The sequence below is a fragment of the Balaenoptera acutorostrata genome, chromosome 12, assembly GCF_949987535.1.
Source record: "Balaenoptera acutorostrata chromosome 12, mBalAcu1.1, whole genome shotgun sequence".
Lineage (NCBI taxonomy): Eukaryota > Metazoa > Chordata > Mammalia > Artiodactyla > Balaenopteridae > Balaenoptera > Balaenoptera acutorostrata.
This window is the reverse complement of record NC_080075.1, coordinates 62,761,753-62,781,535: the sequence shown is the minus strand read 5'-3', so window position 1 is coordinate 62,781,535 and position 19,783 is coordinate 62,761,753. Positions and strand designations below refer to the sequence as shown.

The 19,783-nt window shown below is 43.9% G+C and overlaps 1 protein-coding gene across 1 annotated transcript in view; it reads left to right on the top strand.

Moving 5' to 3' along the window:
- Positions 1-19,059, top strand: part of GALM (galactose mutarotase) — a 51,772-nt gene extending 32,713 nt beyond the window's left edge. The window contains exons 5-7 of the mRNA XM_007167141.3: positions 15,580-15,721; positions 17,222-17,396; positions 17,971-19,059. Coding sequence (XP_007167203.1) covers positions 15,580-15,721; positions 17,222-17,396; positions 17,971-18,048 — 395 coding nt within the window. The 3' untranslated portion in view covers positions 18,049-19,059. The remainder of the gene's footprint in view (positions 1-15,579; positions 15,722-17,221; positions 17,397-17,970) is intronic.
- Positions 19,060-19,783: the final 724 nt, after the last annotated feature.

The window sequence follows — 19,783 nt, the reverse complement described above, 5'->3', positions numbered from 1 at the left end:
TCGAGTATTTGCATCTCAGAACCATGGGCTTTGCCGACACTCAGGTGCCTTCTGGACGGGATACTCACTGCCCATCCTGGGCCAGCACGTAGGAAAGGCCTTCCCGATATTGAGCTGAAATCCGTCTACCTAGAGCCCACCCCCACTTGGCTTAGTTCTGGGCCTCGGGTCCCTAAAGAGCAGGCTTATGACTTTAGAAGGCAGCTGTCATGTCGCCCCCAAGTCATTTCTTCTTGAGGCAGAACATCCTCAGGTCATCCTGTGATGCTGCAGACGGTAACCAAGAGCTGTCAACACCTCATTACAGTCTTTATGTGACTTCCATCGAACTTCCTGCCAACCACATCCTTAAAGTCATTTTCATACAAGCTGTGGCTCTGCTACATCTCTCCCTAGTCGGTAATAACTGTAGTAACTAGACTTAACATTTATGAGAGTAAATGTAACATGACGGTTAAGAACAAAGGCTCTGGAACCAGACCACGTGTGTGTGAAGCACGGTACAAAGAACCATCACATCACTGTGCTGGGTACTTTCCCTGTATCAACTGTCCTTAATCTTTATGACAACTTAATGAGGGAGGGGCTATAGTGTCCCAATTTCACAAGTAAGGAAATAGAACCTCAGAAGATTGTTTTGTACCTGGGGTTAGGGTTACAATCGAAACCTAGCTGGTGTCCTTTGGTTTGGGGTTTTGTTTTTTTTTTTTTCCAGACACAAGTGCAGGACCCTATCTGTTCCTGTTATCCATAAATTTCATCTTGTGCTTTACCCCTGCTTTACACTTTCTTTTGGATTCCTGATTCTGTTATCCCAAGCGTATCTGCCTCCCAGCTTCATGCTGTCATAGTCTGAGGAAAATACCTTCTGTATCTTCATCTAGATTAGCCACAGATCAGAGGCCATTTGATAACTCCCTACAGAGCCTGCTCACTGAAGCCCGGATGCTTCATCTCCCCAAGCTCCATGAGCCACCAGCCTTGTGACCCAGTCTGAGAGGCCTAGGGGGTGGCCAGGAATGGTTTGTATTTGAATGCATCTGTGTTTGGTTCCTGGGGAGCAGGCTTCCTCCTTCCTTTTCCGTCTCCATTCCAGAATTGTTCCCAGGACAGAGAACTGCTCCTAAATTTGTAGCGTGTGAAGGTGTTCTTGTGGGCAGCGCCAGATGCAAGGAGCAAATAGAACTCCGGGTCTGCAGCGCACACCTTCCCAGAGAGGATAGCGACCACATCCTGCACGTTAGTGAGATCGGGGAGGCCGGCCCTGCCTTTCCAGGCTGCCTGCCCTCCAGCTCCACTAGTACAAACACACCACTTCCGTGTCCAGACTAAACCGGAGGAGGCTGAGCAGCTGTGATGGGACCACCATTTCTGTGTAGGAGGGCTTGGGGCAGCAGTCTCAGTATAAGGGTGTCCGGGGTATGCCTCGAAACTTAGATGGTGCTATGTTGGTTTGGGGTGATTTGTGAGAAGTGGGAGCACTGATGGAGATCAGAGGGGCTAAATTTCCCACGTAAAGCCATTTCTTGACACTGCCACTGTGTCAACTGACCAGAAAGGCTGGACTGATTTCTCCCCTCTCTCCCTTACTGGTTCTGTTCTCTGACCCTAGGCCATTAACATAATTTGGCTATCTATGTTCAACTACTGTCTTTATCATGGTGTCAGGATATCAGCTGACCTGTCCCTGCTGCTCGTCTTGGCTTCCTGTGAACCGTCACTGTGGGAGCCTTGTGACTCTCGGGGCAGAGTGGAGGCCAGGGGTCTCCTGTGAGCCTCCATTGTCGCTGGAGTCTGCTCGAGCTGCTCTGAAGCAGCATGTGGGAAAATTCTTCTGCCCCAACGTGTTCCCCTTTGGAAATCATCAAGCAAACCCCGAACACTGGCAGAAGGGCTGCCCCTCTCACACGAGAGCAGTTAACAGCCATTGGCAGACCGAGTCCAGTGGATCCAGGGGGATTTGGGAAGGTGGTCTTGGTTCTCATAGATCAACATCCGGCCCCAGCAATGCACTGCTCTTGGGCAGTGGGTCCCCCCAGGGTGCCATGAAAACTGATGGGGGCAGGCAAGGGGGTCCTGGCCAGAGAAGTGGAAAGCACCTCTGACCTTAGTGAAGTGAGTCCTTGGTATGACCTTGAATGGCTGTTTAAAAGGGCTGATTTTGACACATCATCATCATCAGGAAAACACAGTAGTTAAGGGCACGGACTCAAACCCTGACTGCTTAGGTTTAAATCCTCACCAGCTCTGTGATTTTGGACAATTTATTCTACCTCTGCGGGCCTCATGTGTAGAGTGTAGAGTGGAGACAGTAACTGGACCTACCTCATTAGTTGTGAAGATTAAATGAGATAATACGTGTAAAGTGCTTAGAACACTTCCTGGCATTTAGTTAAGAGCTTTGTAAGTATTAACTATTATTATGACCATCATCATTATCATCATTGCCACCATTTACTGAGTGTTTAATATGTACCAGACACTGAGCTAAGCATATACATGCATTAGCTCATGGAACTACTCTTTGAAATAGGTGTTATGCTTCAGTTAAGCCTCATTTGAAGAAACGGGCATTTGGAGAGGTCAGGTAACCTGCACAAAGTTAAACGGGTAAGTCACCGGTAGAGTCAAGATTTGGAGCCAAGTCTCCCCAACTCCAAAGTCTATGCTGTTATTGCCCTCAGCTACTGTCCATAATACAGCTGTATTACTAAGCACTTCCTATGTGCTGGGTAGGAGCACCTTGCATGCCTTATCTCACTTAATTTCCATAATCCTGTGAGTAGACACTCTTGTTATCCCCGTTGTATAGATGAGGAAGTCAAGATTCAGAGAAGCTCAATGACCTCCACAATTTTTTACAGCAAAGAAAGTCAGGATTTAAATCCAGGCCTGCCTGACCCTAAAATCCATTCTAATGTCTATTGAGTTTAACTGCCCACCAAGTAAGCAGGATGCTCCTGAAGCTGATAACAGTAATTGGTGATGATGACTGCTGATATGTCCTGCAACCGGGGAACACAGTTTGCCTAATGAGCCGCATTCTCTGAGCTGGCATTGGGGCAATTTCCACTTTCTCTGATACTTCATTTTCCTGTGGTTTCTTTGAGCCGTTGAATTGCTCAGATTAAGACAAGCTTCTGTGCCCTTTCACGTGTTACTTTGTTGTCCATGCTGCAAGAATATGGAGGAATCATAAACCGTCCCGAAGGAGGCCCTGATGTATTATGCAAAGCCTTTGCCACATTGCTATAGGAGGAATCTGCCAGGAAACTCCCAGTCGGCATTTCTTGCCCAGACACCTCAGGTTATGTGACTGCAACATTCCAAATGTGCATTTCAGTATCAGGTCATGAGAGGGCAACTTGTTTTGTGACAAGTAGTGGTATAGGCAGAAAATACTTACCAGCCTATAGATCAGAGATTCTTAACCAGGCACGCATCACTGGACTTCAGAGGTTCTGGGAACATTGTGTGTGTGTGTGTGTGTGTGTGTGTGTGTGTGCATTTTCTTGGAGAGAGAGCCCATAACTTTTATAACATTCTCAAAGGAGTCCATGATTCAGAAAACACTTTAAAAACCATTGTTCTAGATTTAAAAATCACTAAGAGAGAAAGTTTCAAAAAATAAAAACAAAATTTAAAAAATTCTTTGTAATGAAAATGTCAATGCCCCCTGGAGGCAGGAATGCACTTTCCTTTAGTATTAATGACTTAAACTATAATGAATAATTGTTTTCTCTGTTCTCTGTATTTCTGGAGTGTTTGTGTGTGTGTGTGTGTGTGTGTGTGTGTAACAGAGTGAGCACTAACTATGTGCCAGGTGCTGGTCTAGAGATACGACCTCCTTCATAGCATTCTCTCAATTAAACATCACAGTATCTGTATTAGGTAGATACCAATATTAGCTCCATTTTATAAGTGGAGAAGCTGAATCTTACAGAGGCATAGAAACCTACCAAGGTCAGTTAGCAAGTCTGTCTAAATCCTAAGACATCTTAAATAGATTTGTAATCAACATATAGGACAAATCATAGAAAATAATTGTCAAATAACATACTTAATATTTAAAAAAACATTTCTTTTTTTAAAAAATTAATTAATTAATTTTTTTTTATGGCTACGTTGGGTCTTCATTGCTGTGCGTGGGCTTTCTCTAGTTGCGGCGAGTGAGAGCTACTCTTCTCTTCGTTGCGGTGTGCAGGCTTCTCATTGCGGGGGCCTCTCTTGTTGCGGAGCATGGGCTCTAGGCACGTGGGCTTCAGTAGTTAAGTTGTGGCACGTGGGCTTTGTTGCTCCTGCGGCATGTGGGATCTTCCCAGACCAGGACTCGAACCCGTGTCGCCTGCATTGGCAGGTGGATTCTTAACCACTGTGCCACCAGGGAAGTCCCAGAAACATTTCTTTTTTAAGGGAGAAAAAATTATTGGAGAAAATTTCTTCCCTCCACCAAACTTTTCTACAAAGTCTGTGCCAGATTTTCTTTTGCTTTCTTTTCTCTTTTCTCAAAATGATTTTTAAATGTAATTATAAACAGGAGTTACCGGTGCTGAGGACTGTCTGGAGGGACTCTGGTTTTCTTCCAATAACACTGTACTTGTGTTATTGGGTTGTGTGAAGATGAGCTAGAAAGGGGACCTGCCAGGAAAGAAGGGGCTGAAAAATGAATAAACATGAAGATTGAGTGACTCTTGCAGTGACCATCTGTTCATCTTCTCAGAGAGTCAGGCACTAGGGCCACCGGGTAGGGAAAAGAGCTATTTCAGATGATGCGAAGTTAAAAGCATTGAATTAAAATTCACCCCGGGCGAATTTTCTGTCAGATACTGAGAAGAGTGTTCATGTCCAGATGTCACACAGAAAACCATTTCAGTAGTCAGTGTTTGATCAGGAGTCCATAAGGACTAATTTACCTTCTACTCTGTTTCTTAAGTCTTTTGCCCAAAAAATCAAGTCAGAGCTAGGAGCCCATAGGACAAGTGTAATATAACTGTCTTGCCTTCACCCCAAATACGGACAACAAGAGTCCATTCCTATGACAGATTTAATGCCTTGTGACAGAGATCTGGAATGTTAGAGAATCTCGTTTCCAATAATCAGGTCTACATCATCTTCTTGCAAGAATGAGGCAGCTGTAGTTGCCAGAGTGATATTCACATGACCACTCTTGTCATTCACAGATGAGAGTAGTCCTGCGCCTTGTCCAGTTAGCCAATCCTGACTTACCTTTCAAGGTTAGCCTCCTGTCACCAACTCTGGAAAACCTTTCCTGACCCTCCTGGCTGCATTAGGTGCTGCTGCTCTCTGCTCCATCAGAGCCCTTTGAATGCCATTCTTGTTGCATTTGTCATACTCTCCTGTAAGTTTTTATTTTTTTGTCTGTCTCTTTCATCAGATTCTAAGTTCCCTGGGGTCAGTTTAATGCCTGGTGCATAAAAGATACTCAAAAATGGGTAAACTAGCAAATTTATATTTGTTTTTCCCCCATCCAAAAGTAATTGCAAGGATTAGTGTTCTTAAGGTAGAATCATCTAAAGGGACTTCTGTCAAAATTTGTCACCTCCTGTCTTGTCAAATCAAGTGCCAAGAGGTGAAAACATGCCAAGGCAGCAATAGTTATCTATTGCTATGTAATAAATTACTCCCACTTTATTATCTCTTACTGTTTCTGGTAAGAAACAGTGGTCAGGAATTTAGACAGGGCATATCTTGTCTCTACGTATGATGTCTAGGACCTCTGCTGGAAGGTTAGAGCAGGGGCTGGAATCATCAGAAGGCTCATTCACTTGCATGTCTGGCAGCTGATGCTGGCTATTGGTTGGGTGCTGTCAGCCAGAAAACCCCACGCATGGCCTTTCAATGTGACTTGAGCTTCCTTACAACATGGCGGCCGGAACCAAGAGCAAATGTCCTGAGGCAGAGAGGGCCAGGGCAAAGCCACTTTGTATTTATAACCTGGCCTCAGAAATCACATAGCATCACTTGTACCACATTCTATTGGTTGAGGCAGTTACAAAGGTCCATCCAGGCTTAAGGGAGGGAAAAAAGACTTCACCTCTCACTGAAGGAGTGTCAACATCACATTGTAAGTAGAGCCTGTGGGATGAATATATCCTGGTGTGGCCATCTTTGAAAAATGCAGTATGCCACAAGCAGTCATGGGGAAAAGGTCGAGCGCCTGTAAGACTCCTTCATGTGAGATAAGAGATATGAATCAAAGCAGATGGATTTCATGAAGGCAGTGAGTTTTTCCTGTACTTCCAGAGGGCAGGTAATTATAACTCTGTCAGGAATGAGGAGCTAGAGGAAGATTTAAGGCCTTGTGACAGACATCTGGAATGTTAGAGTCCTGTTTCCACTGCTCAGGTCTACATCATCTTCTTGCAAGAATGAGTCAGCTGTAGTTGCCAGGGTGACACTCACGTGAGCTGTCGTTGTTGAGGTCCTCTGTAGACTTGACCTTATTCCTGGCTCACTGTCACTCCAACATTACTCTTATGATAATTCTACATTATTTCATTATCCATATTGATGATACCCTGACCTTTTAGCTTCTTGACGTCCTCTCCCAATGATCTCATCCTCCAAGGTTTTCAGCTACTCACTCCTATGATCTTTGAGTCATACCCTTGACTTTATCACTACCTCTTACTGCAGCCTTTTATGATCACTATTTAAGATGTTTGTTTCAGCTTCAATAATTCTTCAATGCCACAAGAACCTATAGTCACTTGATCCTACCACCCTTTCACTGTTCACCTCCTCCCCTACTAAGATCAAAAGTCCATCATTAGAGGGCTTCCCTGGTGGCGCAGTGGTTGAGAATCTGCCTGCCAATGCAGGGAACACGGGTTCGAGCCCTGGTCTGGGAAGATCCCACATGCCACGGAGCGACTGGGCCCGTGAGCCGCAACTACTGAGCCTGCGCGACTGGAGCCTGTGCTCCGCAACAAGAGAGGCCGTGATAGTGAGAGGCCCGCGCACCGCGATGAAGAGCGGCCCCCACGTGCCGCAACTGGAGAAAGCCCTCGCACAGAAACGAAGACCCAACACAGCCATAAATAAAATAAATAAATAAAAAAGAATTCCCCTTCTCCACTTAAAAAAAGTCCATCATTAGAATCACCCCTTTTCATACGCTCTCCACTCCCTCGCCTTCTCCTTTTTCTTTGTACCCTCCTAACAAAGCCCAACCCTGACTAATCCTACCCACCCATACCCTCTACAGCTGCCACCATACAGCTACTGGTCTCACTCAAAATTCATGACAGTAACCTCAAGTGGGTCCTTAGTGGGGCCTGCAGTCAGACTTTCCCTGAAATAGGGAAGCAGAAGTACTGCCTCAGGCCACTCCCCCAGAGCTGTAACCCCACACCTTTGGGTCAGAGCCCACCATCTGCCAGGCATTGCTGCTCAGACCTAAATGCCCACCCAGCCAACCTTATTCAGGACAATAAGAAATCCTCATCTGAAAACGGCTTCTCTCTGCTGACACCACAGCTTTCTGGTGGCTTCAAAACCAAAGTCTGGTGATGTGACATCCTCTCTGAAGGCACCCTTTCCATTTCGGCTTCATTTTCTGTACACTCAGCGTTGCTGAGAGAGCTATTTTGACATCTCCTTCTATTCTTAGCACCAAAGCACAAACTCACATATGTAGATAAACTGAAATTGAAAGAACTGCACATTCATTCTCCAAAGTCTTAGAAAAATCAAGAGTACTTGAGGGCTGGAGGTACGAGGGGCTGTACCCAAGTCACTCCAGGGTGAGGTGGAGAGTGCCTGAGTAGGGGCCTGGAGGCTGTGACACTATGCAGATGTGTCACCTTGGGCAAGTCCCTTTAGCCGTCTGGGTTCCAACCTCATCTGCAAAGCGAGGGTACTAGATGAGGTAATTCCTAAGGTCCTTTTTAGATCTTTCATTCTGACTTTGTCACAGGATGCTACAACATTCACATTTGCCCTTTTTTTTTTCCCTTTACTTCATTCATTCATCAGGTTTTCAGTCAAGTAAAGGCTCTGTTTAATGCTCAGAGGGTCAAAAATCAGTAGCACACAATCCCTGCCCTCTAGGGGCTCACATTCCTTACGGATATAAAGCTTGATATAATCCTATAGCTATGCCTTAATGGGATGAATGTCTTGGAGAAAGTATGTTCAAAGTGGGATGAACAAAGTAGAAAAGGGGATTAGTTCTGGCTGTGGAGGATACAGTCCCTCACAGAGGAAATAGCATTAGAGAATAAGCATTCTTTTTTTTTTTAATTTATTTTTGGCTGTGTTGGGTCTTCGTTGATACGCGCAGGCTTTCTCTAGTTGCAGCAAGCGGGGACTACTCTTCGTTGTGGTGCACGGGCTTCTCATTGCGGTGGCTTCTCTTGTTGTGGAGCACGGGCTCTAGGCGTGCGGGCCTCAGCAGTTGTGGCACGTGGGCTCTAGAGCACAGGCTCAGTAGTTGTGGCACACAGGCTTAGTTGCTCTGCAGCATGTGGGATCTCCCCAGACCAGGGATCGAACCCGTGTCCCCTGCATTGGCAGGCAGATTCCCATCCACTGCGCCACCAGGGAAGCCCAAGAATAAGCATTCTTAAATGACCTGGTGGGCTTGGCTGGAGTGGGGTGGGGGAGCCCAGAAACGTCATTCCAGTTACAAGAAAGGGTCCAAAGACATAGTGAATCTGGGAGACAAATTCTAAGTTTCCCATATGCCTGACCAGTAAGCACATGAGGGAGTGTGTCAGGGCATGAGGCTGGAAAAGACAGATTGGAACCTTCTCTTTTTCTTCTCATTCAGCAAAAATCTTTTACAATTATCCCAAGTGTCTAAATTTTAAGTCAGGGCTTCTCTGCCGTTCTTGAAGTCTTACCCTCTCTAAGCTCTGCTTTGTGTTATATATATATTTCCTGAAATTTAGCCCTTTTATTTATGCCATCCTCCTGAAAATGTTCAAACATATCATTTATCAAATATTTCCATGTAATGTGTAGGGCGGCAAATAATAGCAGCTTTGTTTTACAGAGAGAAAAGCTAAAGTAAACATTGATTGCTCAGTATCATAGATTGCTCAATATCAGGTTAATAGACATGAAATATGCCTTGGGTCCTTCCTTCATGAAAATTCCATGGCTTTCTTATTTCTTTAAAGTCAAGAAAAGTAAGTAATTGATTGACTGACCCGGGCAATCACATTGGGACTCTTTTAAGGGTTCGATTTTGAGTCAAATATGGCTTTAAGAAAGAACTAAATATTGTGAGCACCATTTAAAGTTAGGGAAGAAAGCATAACATAAATTACCACTCAGAATATGAGTTGGTAAGATTAAAATCTTCTTGAGCCCATGAGAACAGCTGCTTCTTTTTCCCAGTCTAATTGTTTCATAAGGAAACACTGTTGGCTTTTTTAAAGTCAGTGTGGGAGATAGTTGGTCACCCAGACTTCACAGGACAGTAGTGCCCCGGTGGGTCACTACCATCCAGGATTTGGCCTTCGAGATCCAAAAAGTTCAGCCATCCTCCAGAACTGCTCAGGGTTTAGAGGACTGACTGAACTCAGACAAGGTGTATGTTTATAAAGCAAGCTCTTTATATTGTGTCTCTAGCACCATCTACTGGGAAACAAAAGTGCCTTTATTAGAATTACATTAGAATGTGTCAGAAACCCAACCGGGAGCAAAGAGGAGAAAAGGGGAGGAAGAAGTTCAGAAGATTCTAAGAAACAGAGAATTAAGTATATTATATTGAAGTGACTTGTATATAGATGTAACCACTAAAACAAAAACACAAACTTTCTAAATTATCAGGAACAAACACAGACCATATTGTAAAAGATTTTTTTTTAAAAAGCGAGTAGAATTCATAAACACAGAAAGCATACCATAAAATATAATGACAAACTAAGAACAATTAGAATATACGTGTCATCTTAATGCCATAAAACGCCCCTATTAAACAGTCTCTCAGATTAAATCACAAAGCAAAACCCAACAGAATGCTGTTTACAAACCAAGTGACTCAGAAAGTTTGAAAATACAAGAATTCAAAAGCAAACCAAGCAAGTGAAAGCCGAAGTAGCAGGGGGTCTCAACGTAAACACCAGAAAAGGCTGATTTCAGGACAGAAAACATTCTGTTTTCTAAAGGATGCAATTCACAATGGATGCAATTCACAATGGAAGTTTACCAAAAAATGACCCTATCTAAGACCATGAAAAAAACCTCAGGCAGTTTCACAAAATACAACACAGCCAATACTGACCTAGAATTTTTTTTTTTTTTCCTAGAAATGTTTTAACTCTCTCTTAATAATTCTTGGCTCAAAAATGAAGTCAAACCCCAAAACTAAGGATATTTAGAAAATAAATATATAATTATTTATGTATAATGGAAATATATACATAACATATAGGAATATATAGTAAGCAAATATTATATTACAATTATCTATAATGGAAACTCCTACATGTGATATAGTTAAAATAATACTCAGAAAATTTTAGCACTACTTATATTAATCAAAAATTGTGAAATTAAATGAATTAGGCATCTAATGCAGATATTTGAAAAAGAATAATAAAATAAACCCAAGAGAACAAAAGAAAAATTAACAAAAATAAAAGAAATTATAATTTTGAAAAGAATCAGAAAAGGTAGTACTCATAAATCCAAGAGCTGCTTCATTGGAGGGAAAATACCCCCCAATAAAACAGATATAGCATAGCTAATCTATTCAGTCCACAGAATTAGATATGAGCATAGGCAAATAACCACAGACAGATGAAACCAAAAGGATCATAAATTATTTCTTTCCTCAACTCTTTGCAAATAAACATGAGAGTAATATAGATGAAATGGATAATTTTCTAGGAAAATATATAAATTTGCAATTGTGACCTCAAAAAGAAATTTTAAATAGATTATCATAGAAAAAATAGAGAAAAGTATGAGTGCATATGGAGTTGTCTAATGAAATACCTAGGAATAAATTTAGCAACAACCTCCAAGATAAACTGAGTGAAAAGTTCAAGGTGGAAACAGGCTGTGAGTTTGTGGATGTGCACGGACGTGCACTTAAATGCTTGGATATCCTTGTAGTATCTGTGGAAGGTGCATGAGAAACAAGTGACAATGGTTGCTTCTGTTGAAGGAAACTGGATCTGTAGGGAACAAAGACGAGAGAAATTCTTTTCACTGTAGAGTACGACTTTGTACCTTTTACATTTGTTATCTTTTAAATTGATTACATGTGTAAATATTACCTACACAAGAATTCTTTTTTGGAAAAGGAGAACCAAGACAAAGGAAATAGATGCTTTTAAAGGATGTTTCAAAAAGAATACCACTTAACTTTTCCTAAAGCTGACTCTGGTAAGAGAAGGATCCTCTTGGTTGAACAGTGGACACCAGACACTAGGATGGTCTTAGCCAGGCCTCCGTGTCTCCCTCAGGAGCTCTGGAACCCAGGCACCCTCGCGGCTCTGTGTGAACTCAAAGACCCCAGCCCTCACGTGCCAAAAAGACTACATTTCTGAGCAGAAGTTCTGAGTTAAGGAAAGGATACCCTCTTTTCACCCAGAGACAGGACATTCATGTTTCTTAGTATTTAGGAACTCAGAAGCAGAACCAAATGCTTTAAATGGCTAAAAGTCAGTTCTCTTTTTCCTATTTAATTTTTTAATGGTAAGGTACAAGCTCCTCATTTTTCTTAGCCTCCTAAGATTCCAGCCCCACTTTGCATGCTGTATCTCTCCTCTAAAAATAGCAGGAACCAAGTTCCTAAAACATTATCCATCTGACCGCATGAAAGGAAAAATAACTCTCACCCTGAAAGAGTATGTTAAACACCTAATGTCTGTACTTACCTTCAAGATATATGATTCAGGTCTGGGACAATACAAAAACTTTTAAATGTACTAAACTGTATCATTGTGTAAGGCTCTGAAACAGAGTCCCTTTCCTCTTTCCCCCTCAAGAAAGACTGGCCAGATTGCCTGGCCTGCTGCAGAGGAACCTGGGATTCTTTGTATTTGGGGAAGATCCTAGGACCAGGGGCTTCTCACTCCTAAGTGGGTCATACTTTTAGGGGGTGGGATGGGGTGCACCTCTGCCATCATCTGTTCCTAGGGTTTTCTAGGTCAGCGGCTCAGAGCTTGTACTGGCTTCACTCTGGCTTTTATATATATGTATTTTATGTTGTATACAGTTGACCCTTGAACAGTGCGGAGGTTGGGGCACTAACCCTCCATGCAGTCGAAAATCCACCTTTAACTTTACAGTTGGCCCTCCACATCTGCAGATTCAACCAATCAAGGACAGTGTAGGGACTTTCCTAGTGGCGCAGTGGTTAAGAATCCGCCTGCCAATGCAGGGGACACGGGTTCGATCCCTGGTCCAGGAAGATCCCACATGCCGCAGAGCAACTAAGCCTGTGCACCACAACTGCCGAGCCTGCACGTCTAGAGCCCGTGAGCCACAACAAGAGAAGCCGCTGCAATGAGAAGCCCGCACACTGCAACGAAGAGTAGCTCCTGCTCTCCGCACTAGACAAAAGCCCATGTGCAGCAATGCAGCCAAAAAAAATAAAATTAAAAATTAAAAAAAAAAGTGTAGTACTGTAGTATGTATTACTGAAAAAAATCCATGTATAAGTGGACCCGTGCATTTCAAAACCATGTTGTTCAAGGGTCAACGGTATATGTATATTTATTTTACGTGTGTGTGTGTGCGCGCACTTGTATTTATTGAGCTTCCCTCTGAAATAAAAAATTCTGCAGGAATGGGGTAGGGGGTGAAAGTCAGTGATTTAGTCCAGCTTATTTGTTGCACTGATGAAAAACCCCAGGCTCAGAGAAGTGATTTCATCTAACTTTACTTAATCTCTTTCCTCATCTGAGGCATTCTACCCTGCAACTGCTACTACTGCTGCTGCTGCTGCTACTATTACAGTACACACACACACACTACCACCTTGTACTTAAGCTGTTTCCTCCACATCGATTATTCTTCAACCTCCTTCACCCATTCAACCTACTATGACCTCACCTCAAGTCTCAGCTCAACTGATAAACTTTTATCCATGAAATCTCCCCAGTCTGCCACATCTAAGCCAACCCAGTCACACTGCCTGTCTTCTTTCTTACAGCTGTGCCTCTATCGGAGCACTCTTCACACTCTGTGGTTATGAGCGGCTTATATGTCCTCTCCCTCCTTCAGACTGCAATTAGCTTAAAAAGGCAGGTCATGTCTCATCTATGTATCAGCTCTGCCCAGCAGAGTGCCTGGCATACAGTAGGTGTTTAATGTGATGATCGATCAGACGAGTGACTGTGAATAGGCTCCTAGTCCATTGCCCTGGCTCTGTCATACTCCAGGAACATGCCTACGAGGAGGAATTCTTCCGCACATTCCCTGGGCTTTCTTAACTGAGCTAAATTCAGAATATTTGCGTACGTTGTTTGAGATGGCTCAGCCTAGCATCTAGGGAAGAACAGATCTGAAAGCTGGGAAGAGAATGAAAGGTGATAAAGCAAAATGGCACAATATTCAGAAGAATGTAAAACCCATGTTATAGCCTTTTGGCAAACATGTCTAAAGGACTGTTGAGAAATTTGCTCTCTCCCTTGGATCTCCAGAGAAATTACTCACAAGATAACTCTTTTTCACCCTCAAAGCCCTGATTTTTTTTTTTTTTTTTTGGCTGCACCGCGTGGCTTGCAGGATTTTAGTTCCCCAACCAGGGGTCAAATCCCGGGTCCTCGGCAATAAGAGTGCAGAGCCCTAAACACTGGACTGCCAGGGAATTTCCTCAAAGCCCTGATTTCTTGTTCAGTGGTTTTAGTAGAGCAGAAGATGTGGCAAATTATTTTCACATATTTTATCAACTCTAAGATGCCATCAGTTGTAAAGTTCACCATTATTTTACATTCCATGAAGGAAAAAAACCACCTCTGCCAGTTAAACCATGACATGACATGATTTCAGAGATTTTAAAATATGAAAATGAGGGAATTCCCTGGCAGTCCAGTGGACTCTGCGCTTTCACTGTCGGGGCCCAGGTTCGATCCCGTGGGGGGAACTAAGATTCTGCAAGCCGAGCGGAATTATGATATATATATATTAAAAAAATATATATATATATAAATATATATTTTATAGCCTATATATATATATATGAGAAAATGAGTGTCTTAAATTGAGGAAATATGGTATATCAATATCACAGGTTGTTGTTTGATGATATCAAGTTGTGTGGGTCTCAGTCTCATCTGTTACATGAGCAGTTTGGACCAGATGAGCTCTGAGAACGCTTCTGGTCCCAACACCCTTGAGTTCTGTAACACCATGAAGGGATAGTCTTGACTGAGCATCACTTGTTGTGTAATAACCACCAAGATGGGGCTCCCATCCAGATTCCTTCTGTGCTTTGCCCTTTAAGAGTTGAGGGCCTTCACACTGCAGTGTCCTCCCTCAGGACTGGTCACCCACCCACATCATTGAAAAGAGGCTTCAGAATGTCCCACCTTGATAAGAACAAATATACTTATTAGAGGTTGAGGAATCTGGCTTACACATAGGAAGGGGGTGGTGATTGCCAACTATAACTCCTCCAAGAAGCACTCCTAGAGACACAAAGCTTTCATTCAAAGGATTGACTCTGGGCTTCCCTGGTGGCGCAGTGGTTAAGAATCCACTTGCCAATGCAGGGGACATGGGTTTGAGCCCTGGTCTGGGAAGATCCCACATGCTGCGGAGCAACAAAGCCCGTGAGCCACAACTACTGAGCCCGTGTGCCACAACTACTGAAACCTGCGAGCCTAGAGCCTGTGCTCCACAACAAGAGAAGCCACCGCAATGAAAAGACTGCACATTGCAATGAAGAGTAGCCCCTGCTCGCCGCAACTAGAGAAAGCCCGCGCACAGCAGCGAAGACCCAACGCAGCCTAAATAAATAAATAAATAAACAAACAAAGGATTGACTCTAAAATTGGCTAATAGTAGAGTGGCCATACATCCTAGTTTCCCCCCAACTGTCCCAGTTAACTCATTTGTCCCAGTGTTGTTATTAACAGTTCTATGTTTCAAGTCTACAGACTGATCAGGGAAGTGACTGGGGAAGAGTGGCTACCAGTGTCGCTTTGGCTAATAATGGCCCCAAATGGTTCGAAAATCACTAATCTCAGGAACACTGTTAGCATCTGGTTAGCCAGTACCAGGTATTAATGCTCAGTTATGAGCCCTGGGATAGTTCAGCATTAAAGCAAGAAATGTCAACAAGGAGATTGACTCAATGGTTAGGACAACCATCACCCTTTATCCAACTTATTCCTTAAGGGAAATTATGCGTTTCCTTGATTTTTGTACTTTTTTCACACTTGAATGATTCTGAGTGTTATAGCTACTGCATCTGGCAGTCAGTAACATTTTACAATTAAGGAGATCCAATAATTTATTCTTCGTAGGATCTGGACTCCTACCTCCTTTACAACTTGAAATGAAGGCTGGGAGGGTAGAACCAGTGGGTCTTTAGGATACAAAGGTTTTATTTAGGCATTTGTCACTCTTTTTTCTGCCTCTTCCCACCAGGAGAAGTTGCTCCAGTGCAGGGAACTGCATTTGACCTGAGGAAGCCAGTGGAGCTTGGAAAACACCTGCAGGAGTTCCACATGAATGGCTTTGACCACAACTTCTGTCTGAAGGGATCTAAAGAAAAGCGTTTTTGTGCACGGTAGGCACTTTTCATTTGCTGCCTGTACTTTTCATTTGCCTTTCATTTGTTGGGAAGAAAAGATGCCAACTCCTATTTGAGGAGCTTTTCCGCCGCCATATTAATGCCATTTACTATGCTACAGGGGACCAACTACCACATCCTATGTGCCTTTTCAAAGCTCCTATTCCATAGGTGAATACATCTCCCCCTCCCCCATCATACCGTTTTCCCTGTGCCCCTACCTGGCATCCTGTCTCTTTGCTTCCCCTCTCCCCATCTCTGCCTGTTCTCTAAGGCCCTTTTTTTGTTAGAAGCCCCAACTCCTCCTGACTGAAGTCACCTCTGCTTTCCATGAACTTCCAGAGTCCTTCGTCCTTTCTTGATTTTTGATGTATGATTTGCCTACTTCCATGACAAGCTGGAGGTTGCATTTCCCTTATAGCACTCACCACCTCCAGCCTTGTCTGACAGGCGTCTGTGTCCACACTCTCCTTCTCACTAAATTCCAAGTACCTTGTGCCATCTTATCTTTGTGAATCTCTACCTTTACCCTAACACCCTAATACCATGCTCGGCACTAACAAATAATCAATAAATGTTTGCAGAATGAACGGGTCTTAAATAAAGCAGAGAAAATAATTTAAGCTCTAACAGAAACAGAAAGAACTTCAAAAGCCTTCTCTTGCTCAGAGCCCCAGCACCAAGACCCCAGCTGTGTTCTTCTAGCTCAAGCCTGCTTTTCTCCTCTGTCCCTCCTATTCACATTTCTCTTTCCACGGCCCCCACGTGAGGAGACCCTCCGACCTCCCTGCCACTATTCAAATCCTGGCCTTTCTCTTTCCAAACATCTTTCCCCGAACCTCTTGGTTGACTACACATTGTGGGGATGTCTTACCTCGGTAAGTCTGTGAGACCCAGCCTTTCTTTATCTATATATCCCTTTGACCCCAAGTATAGGACCAGGTGGGTACTCTCCCATCTGTAGAGGCCTGGTTTTTTTAAAAAAGGAAACAATTTGGCAGAAACCCAGAACAGATCTGTTCTGCGGGGGATCTGGCTAAAGAGCCCTGCCTGCTCTAGCCCCAAGGGTGGCGGGCAGTTTAATTTGGAGAAGCATCTATTCTCTTTCAGAAGACATAGCTGGTTGTCTTGCCAGACCAAGCAGAGAGCTCCACCTCTTTATGAGAAAGTATCCCAGCCTAACTGTCTGTCTCCAACCTGGCCGCCCCCAACACACACAAACCTATCTGACTGGGCTGAGTCCCTTTTGCCCTTCCCCAGAGAAGCCAAGCTCAGAGTGAGAAGTTGCTATTGGGGATCCTCAAAACCACCTACTCATGCCTCACCTAAGAGGCTGCGAGAAGTTCCCGCCATGCTCTTCTTACCTTTGTCTCCTCCGTATATGTTGTCCCTGCTCTGTGACTGGGTCTGATTCCTGTCTCAGAGCTGCTTCCCAGCTTTTCCCTGACTGCTTTTCCACCCTGGACCTATATATATGTGGTCTGGCTTTATCCCTAGGGTCCATCATGCTGGGAGCGGGCGGGTACTGGAAGTGTACACCACCCAGCCGGGTGTCCAGTTTTATACGGGCAACTTCCTGGATGGCACACGGAAGGGCAAGCGTGGCGCAGTCTATCCCAAACACTCCGGTTTCTGCCTTGAGACCCAGAACTGGCCTGATGCAGTCAATCAGGTAAGTCTACAAGCCAGCTTGTTAGAGTGGTGGTGTGTCCAAGGTCACACTGGATGACAGAGGTCATAACACTCAAGTCAGACTTGATCTGTATGATTCAAAAATCTGTGTATGTTCTCTTCTCCAAGTCATGAACAACACAGGAAACTCTTAACCACATCACTAAGATGGCATTTACATGTTAAAAAAAAAACTATTATTTTCTGCAACCACAGTGTTAAGATGATCCTCCAAATCTTTTCATCCTGTTTACTTCCTCATAACTTTCTTTTCTAGCTATTTTATAGAGTAATGCTCCTCAAAGCTCCAGCCCATAAGATGCTTGTAGCTTGCACCAGAATGTAAATCAACCCTGCTTCCTTAAGAAAGTCTTGCTGTGATAGTGTTTAGTGATGTGGTTGATTTTCATTCTGGTTCAAGTTCTTTATCTCATTGCAAACCAGTAATAAACAGTTCTTACACTGGCAACTGGTTCACAGAACTGCTCTAGAGACCAGTCCAAAAGCCATCCTGAATGGTTAAGGGTGCAACCTGGGCTGGCAAGGTGTAACCTGTATTGTTTTCCCCTTCACAGCCCCACTTCCCTCCTGTGTTGCTGAAGCCTGGTGAGGAGTATGACCACACCACTTGGTTCAAGTTTTCTGTGGCTTAAGGAAGTGTAAAGATGTGACCTGCTCCAGGGCCAGGCTGGGAGCCCCTTCTGCAGCCTGTCACCTATGCAGAGATGAGATGAAGATTTAGAGGCTTTAAAAGTGATCCTGTGAATTAAAATCATACAATTGGTAGCTGTCATGATAGTCAGTCTGAATATTCCTTCCCAAAGACTGGCTCCAGGCCAGGTCTAATGATCAGCTCTATTCTCCGTGCAGTGAAGAGGACCCAGCCATCAATGTCATCATCTAAGCCTTGACCGTAGCCCAGAAGTGGTAACTGAGCTCCTTGTGTTGGCTCCATCTCTCCATTCTGCCTTTCTTTTCTACTTTTCACCCTTTCTTCCTTTGATCCTACTCTCATTCCTTTTCTTTTTCCTCCTTCTCTACCTTACACCACCTTGCACTGTGCAGCACTTTGGAGTTTTCAGAGGTCACTTAGCTCATTCAACCTGCTGGCAGAGGGACCTCTCTGCCCCGATACGGCAACAGATGATGAAGTGAGCCAGCTGAGGCTTAGAGGGGATAAATGACCCACCTAAAGGCACAGAGCTAGGAAAAATTTTAGCCAGGACTCGAGGTCAGGTCATGTGAATTCAAGTCCCCTTTGCCTCCACTCGTCTTCCAGAGCATTCCGAGTGTCACTGATGGGCAAAGGGGGGTCTGACCCTTACTCTGTTAGAGCCATCCTTTCTTCCCAGATTCACTTTTGTAAGAAGCTTTAGTCTGTCTCTGAGCCTACAGATGGTGTGACTTAAAGTGCAAGATCAAAATGTCCAGGAAGAATCTGTAAATTTGATTCTCTGCCTTTGGGGTTAACTGAGAAAGCCCAGCCCAGCCAAGGCATGGGAAGGAAGCCATTGGAGACAGGAGCTGTGTTAGTGTGAGGAGGGCCTTGACTGAGGATTGCATATTGCACCGAGAACAGATGTTGTGTTATGTAGATCAGCCTGGGCTTCCCTCCTTTCCTGAATTACTGAATCATCAGTGATGGGTTTGGGTTGGTGGTTTTTTTTTTTTTTTTTTTTTTTTTTTATAAATTTATTTATTTATTTATTTTTGGCTGTGTTGGGTCTTCGTTTCTGTGCGAGGGCTTTCTCTAGTTGTGGCGAGCGGGGGCCACTCTTCATCGCGGTGCGCGGGCCTCTCACTGTCGCGGCCTCTCCCTTTGAGGAGCACAGGCTCCAGACGCGCAGGCTCAGTAATTGTGGCTCACGGGCTTAGTTGCTCCGCGGCATGTGGGATCTTCCCAGACCAGGGCTCGAACCCGTGTCCCCTGCATTGGCAGGCAGATTCTCAACCACTGCGCCACCAGGGAAGCCCTGGGTTGGTGGTTTTTAAAGAAATGTATCTTATACTATTATACACTAATAATCGGTTGAAATAAAATCGAAATCTGCATCTTCAGAAAACTCCCAGTTTCTTCACTTATCTTTAGATCTGTCAGGCATGGACCTTTGGGAAATGGACCAAATATAAATGGTGTGTTCTGGATTCTACCATACTCTCCAATACAGCCCCAGCATCTTCCTGGAGGAACACTACTTAAATGGCAGCCTATGGAAATTCCTATACTTCCCCTCTCTCTTAGCAACAAAAATAAACCAGAGTGTTTATTTTTTAATTCATTTCAGCATGGATTTTCTGAGTACCTATTGTGTACACAGTTCTCTCCTGGGTTTAAGGGGTTCAAGAGGTAATGTCCAAGATGTAGTTATGTCCCTTAGAGATATCAGT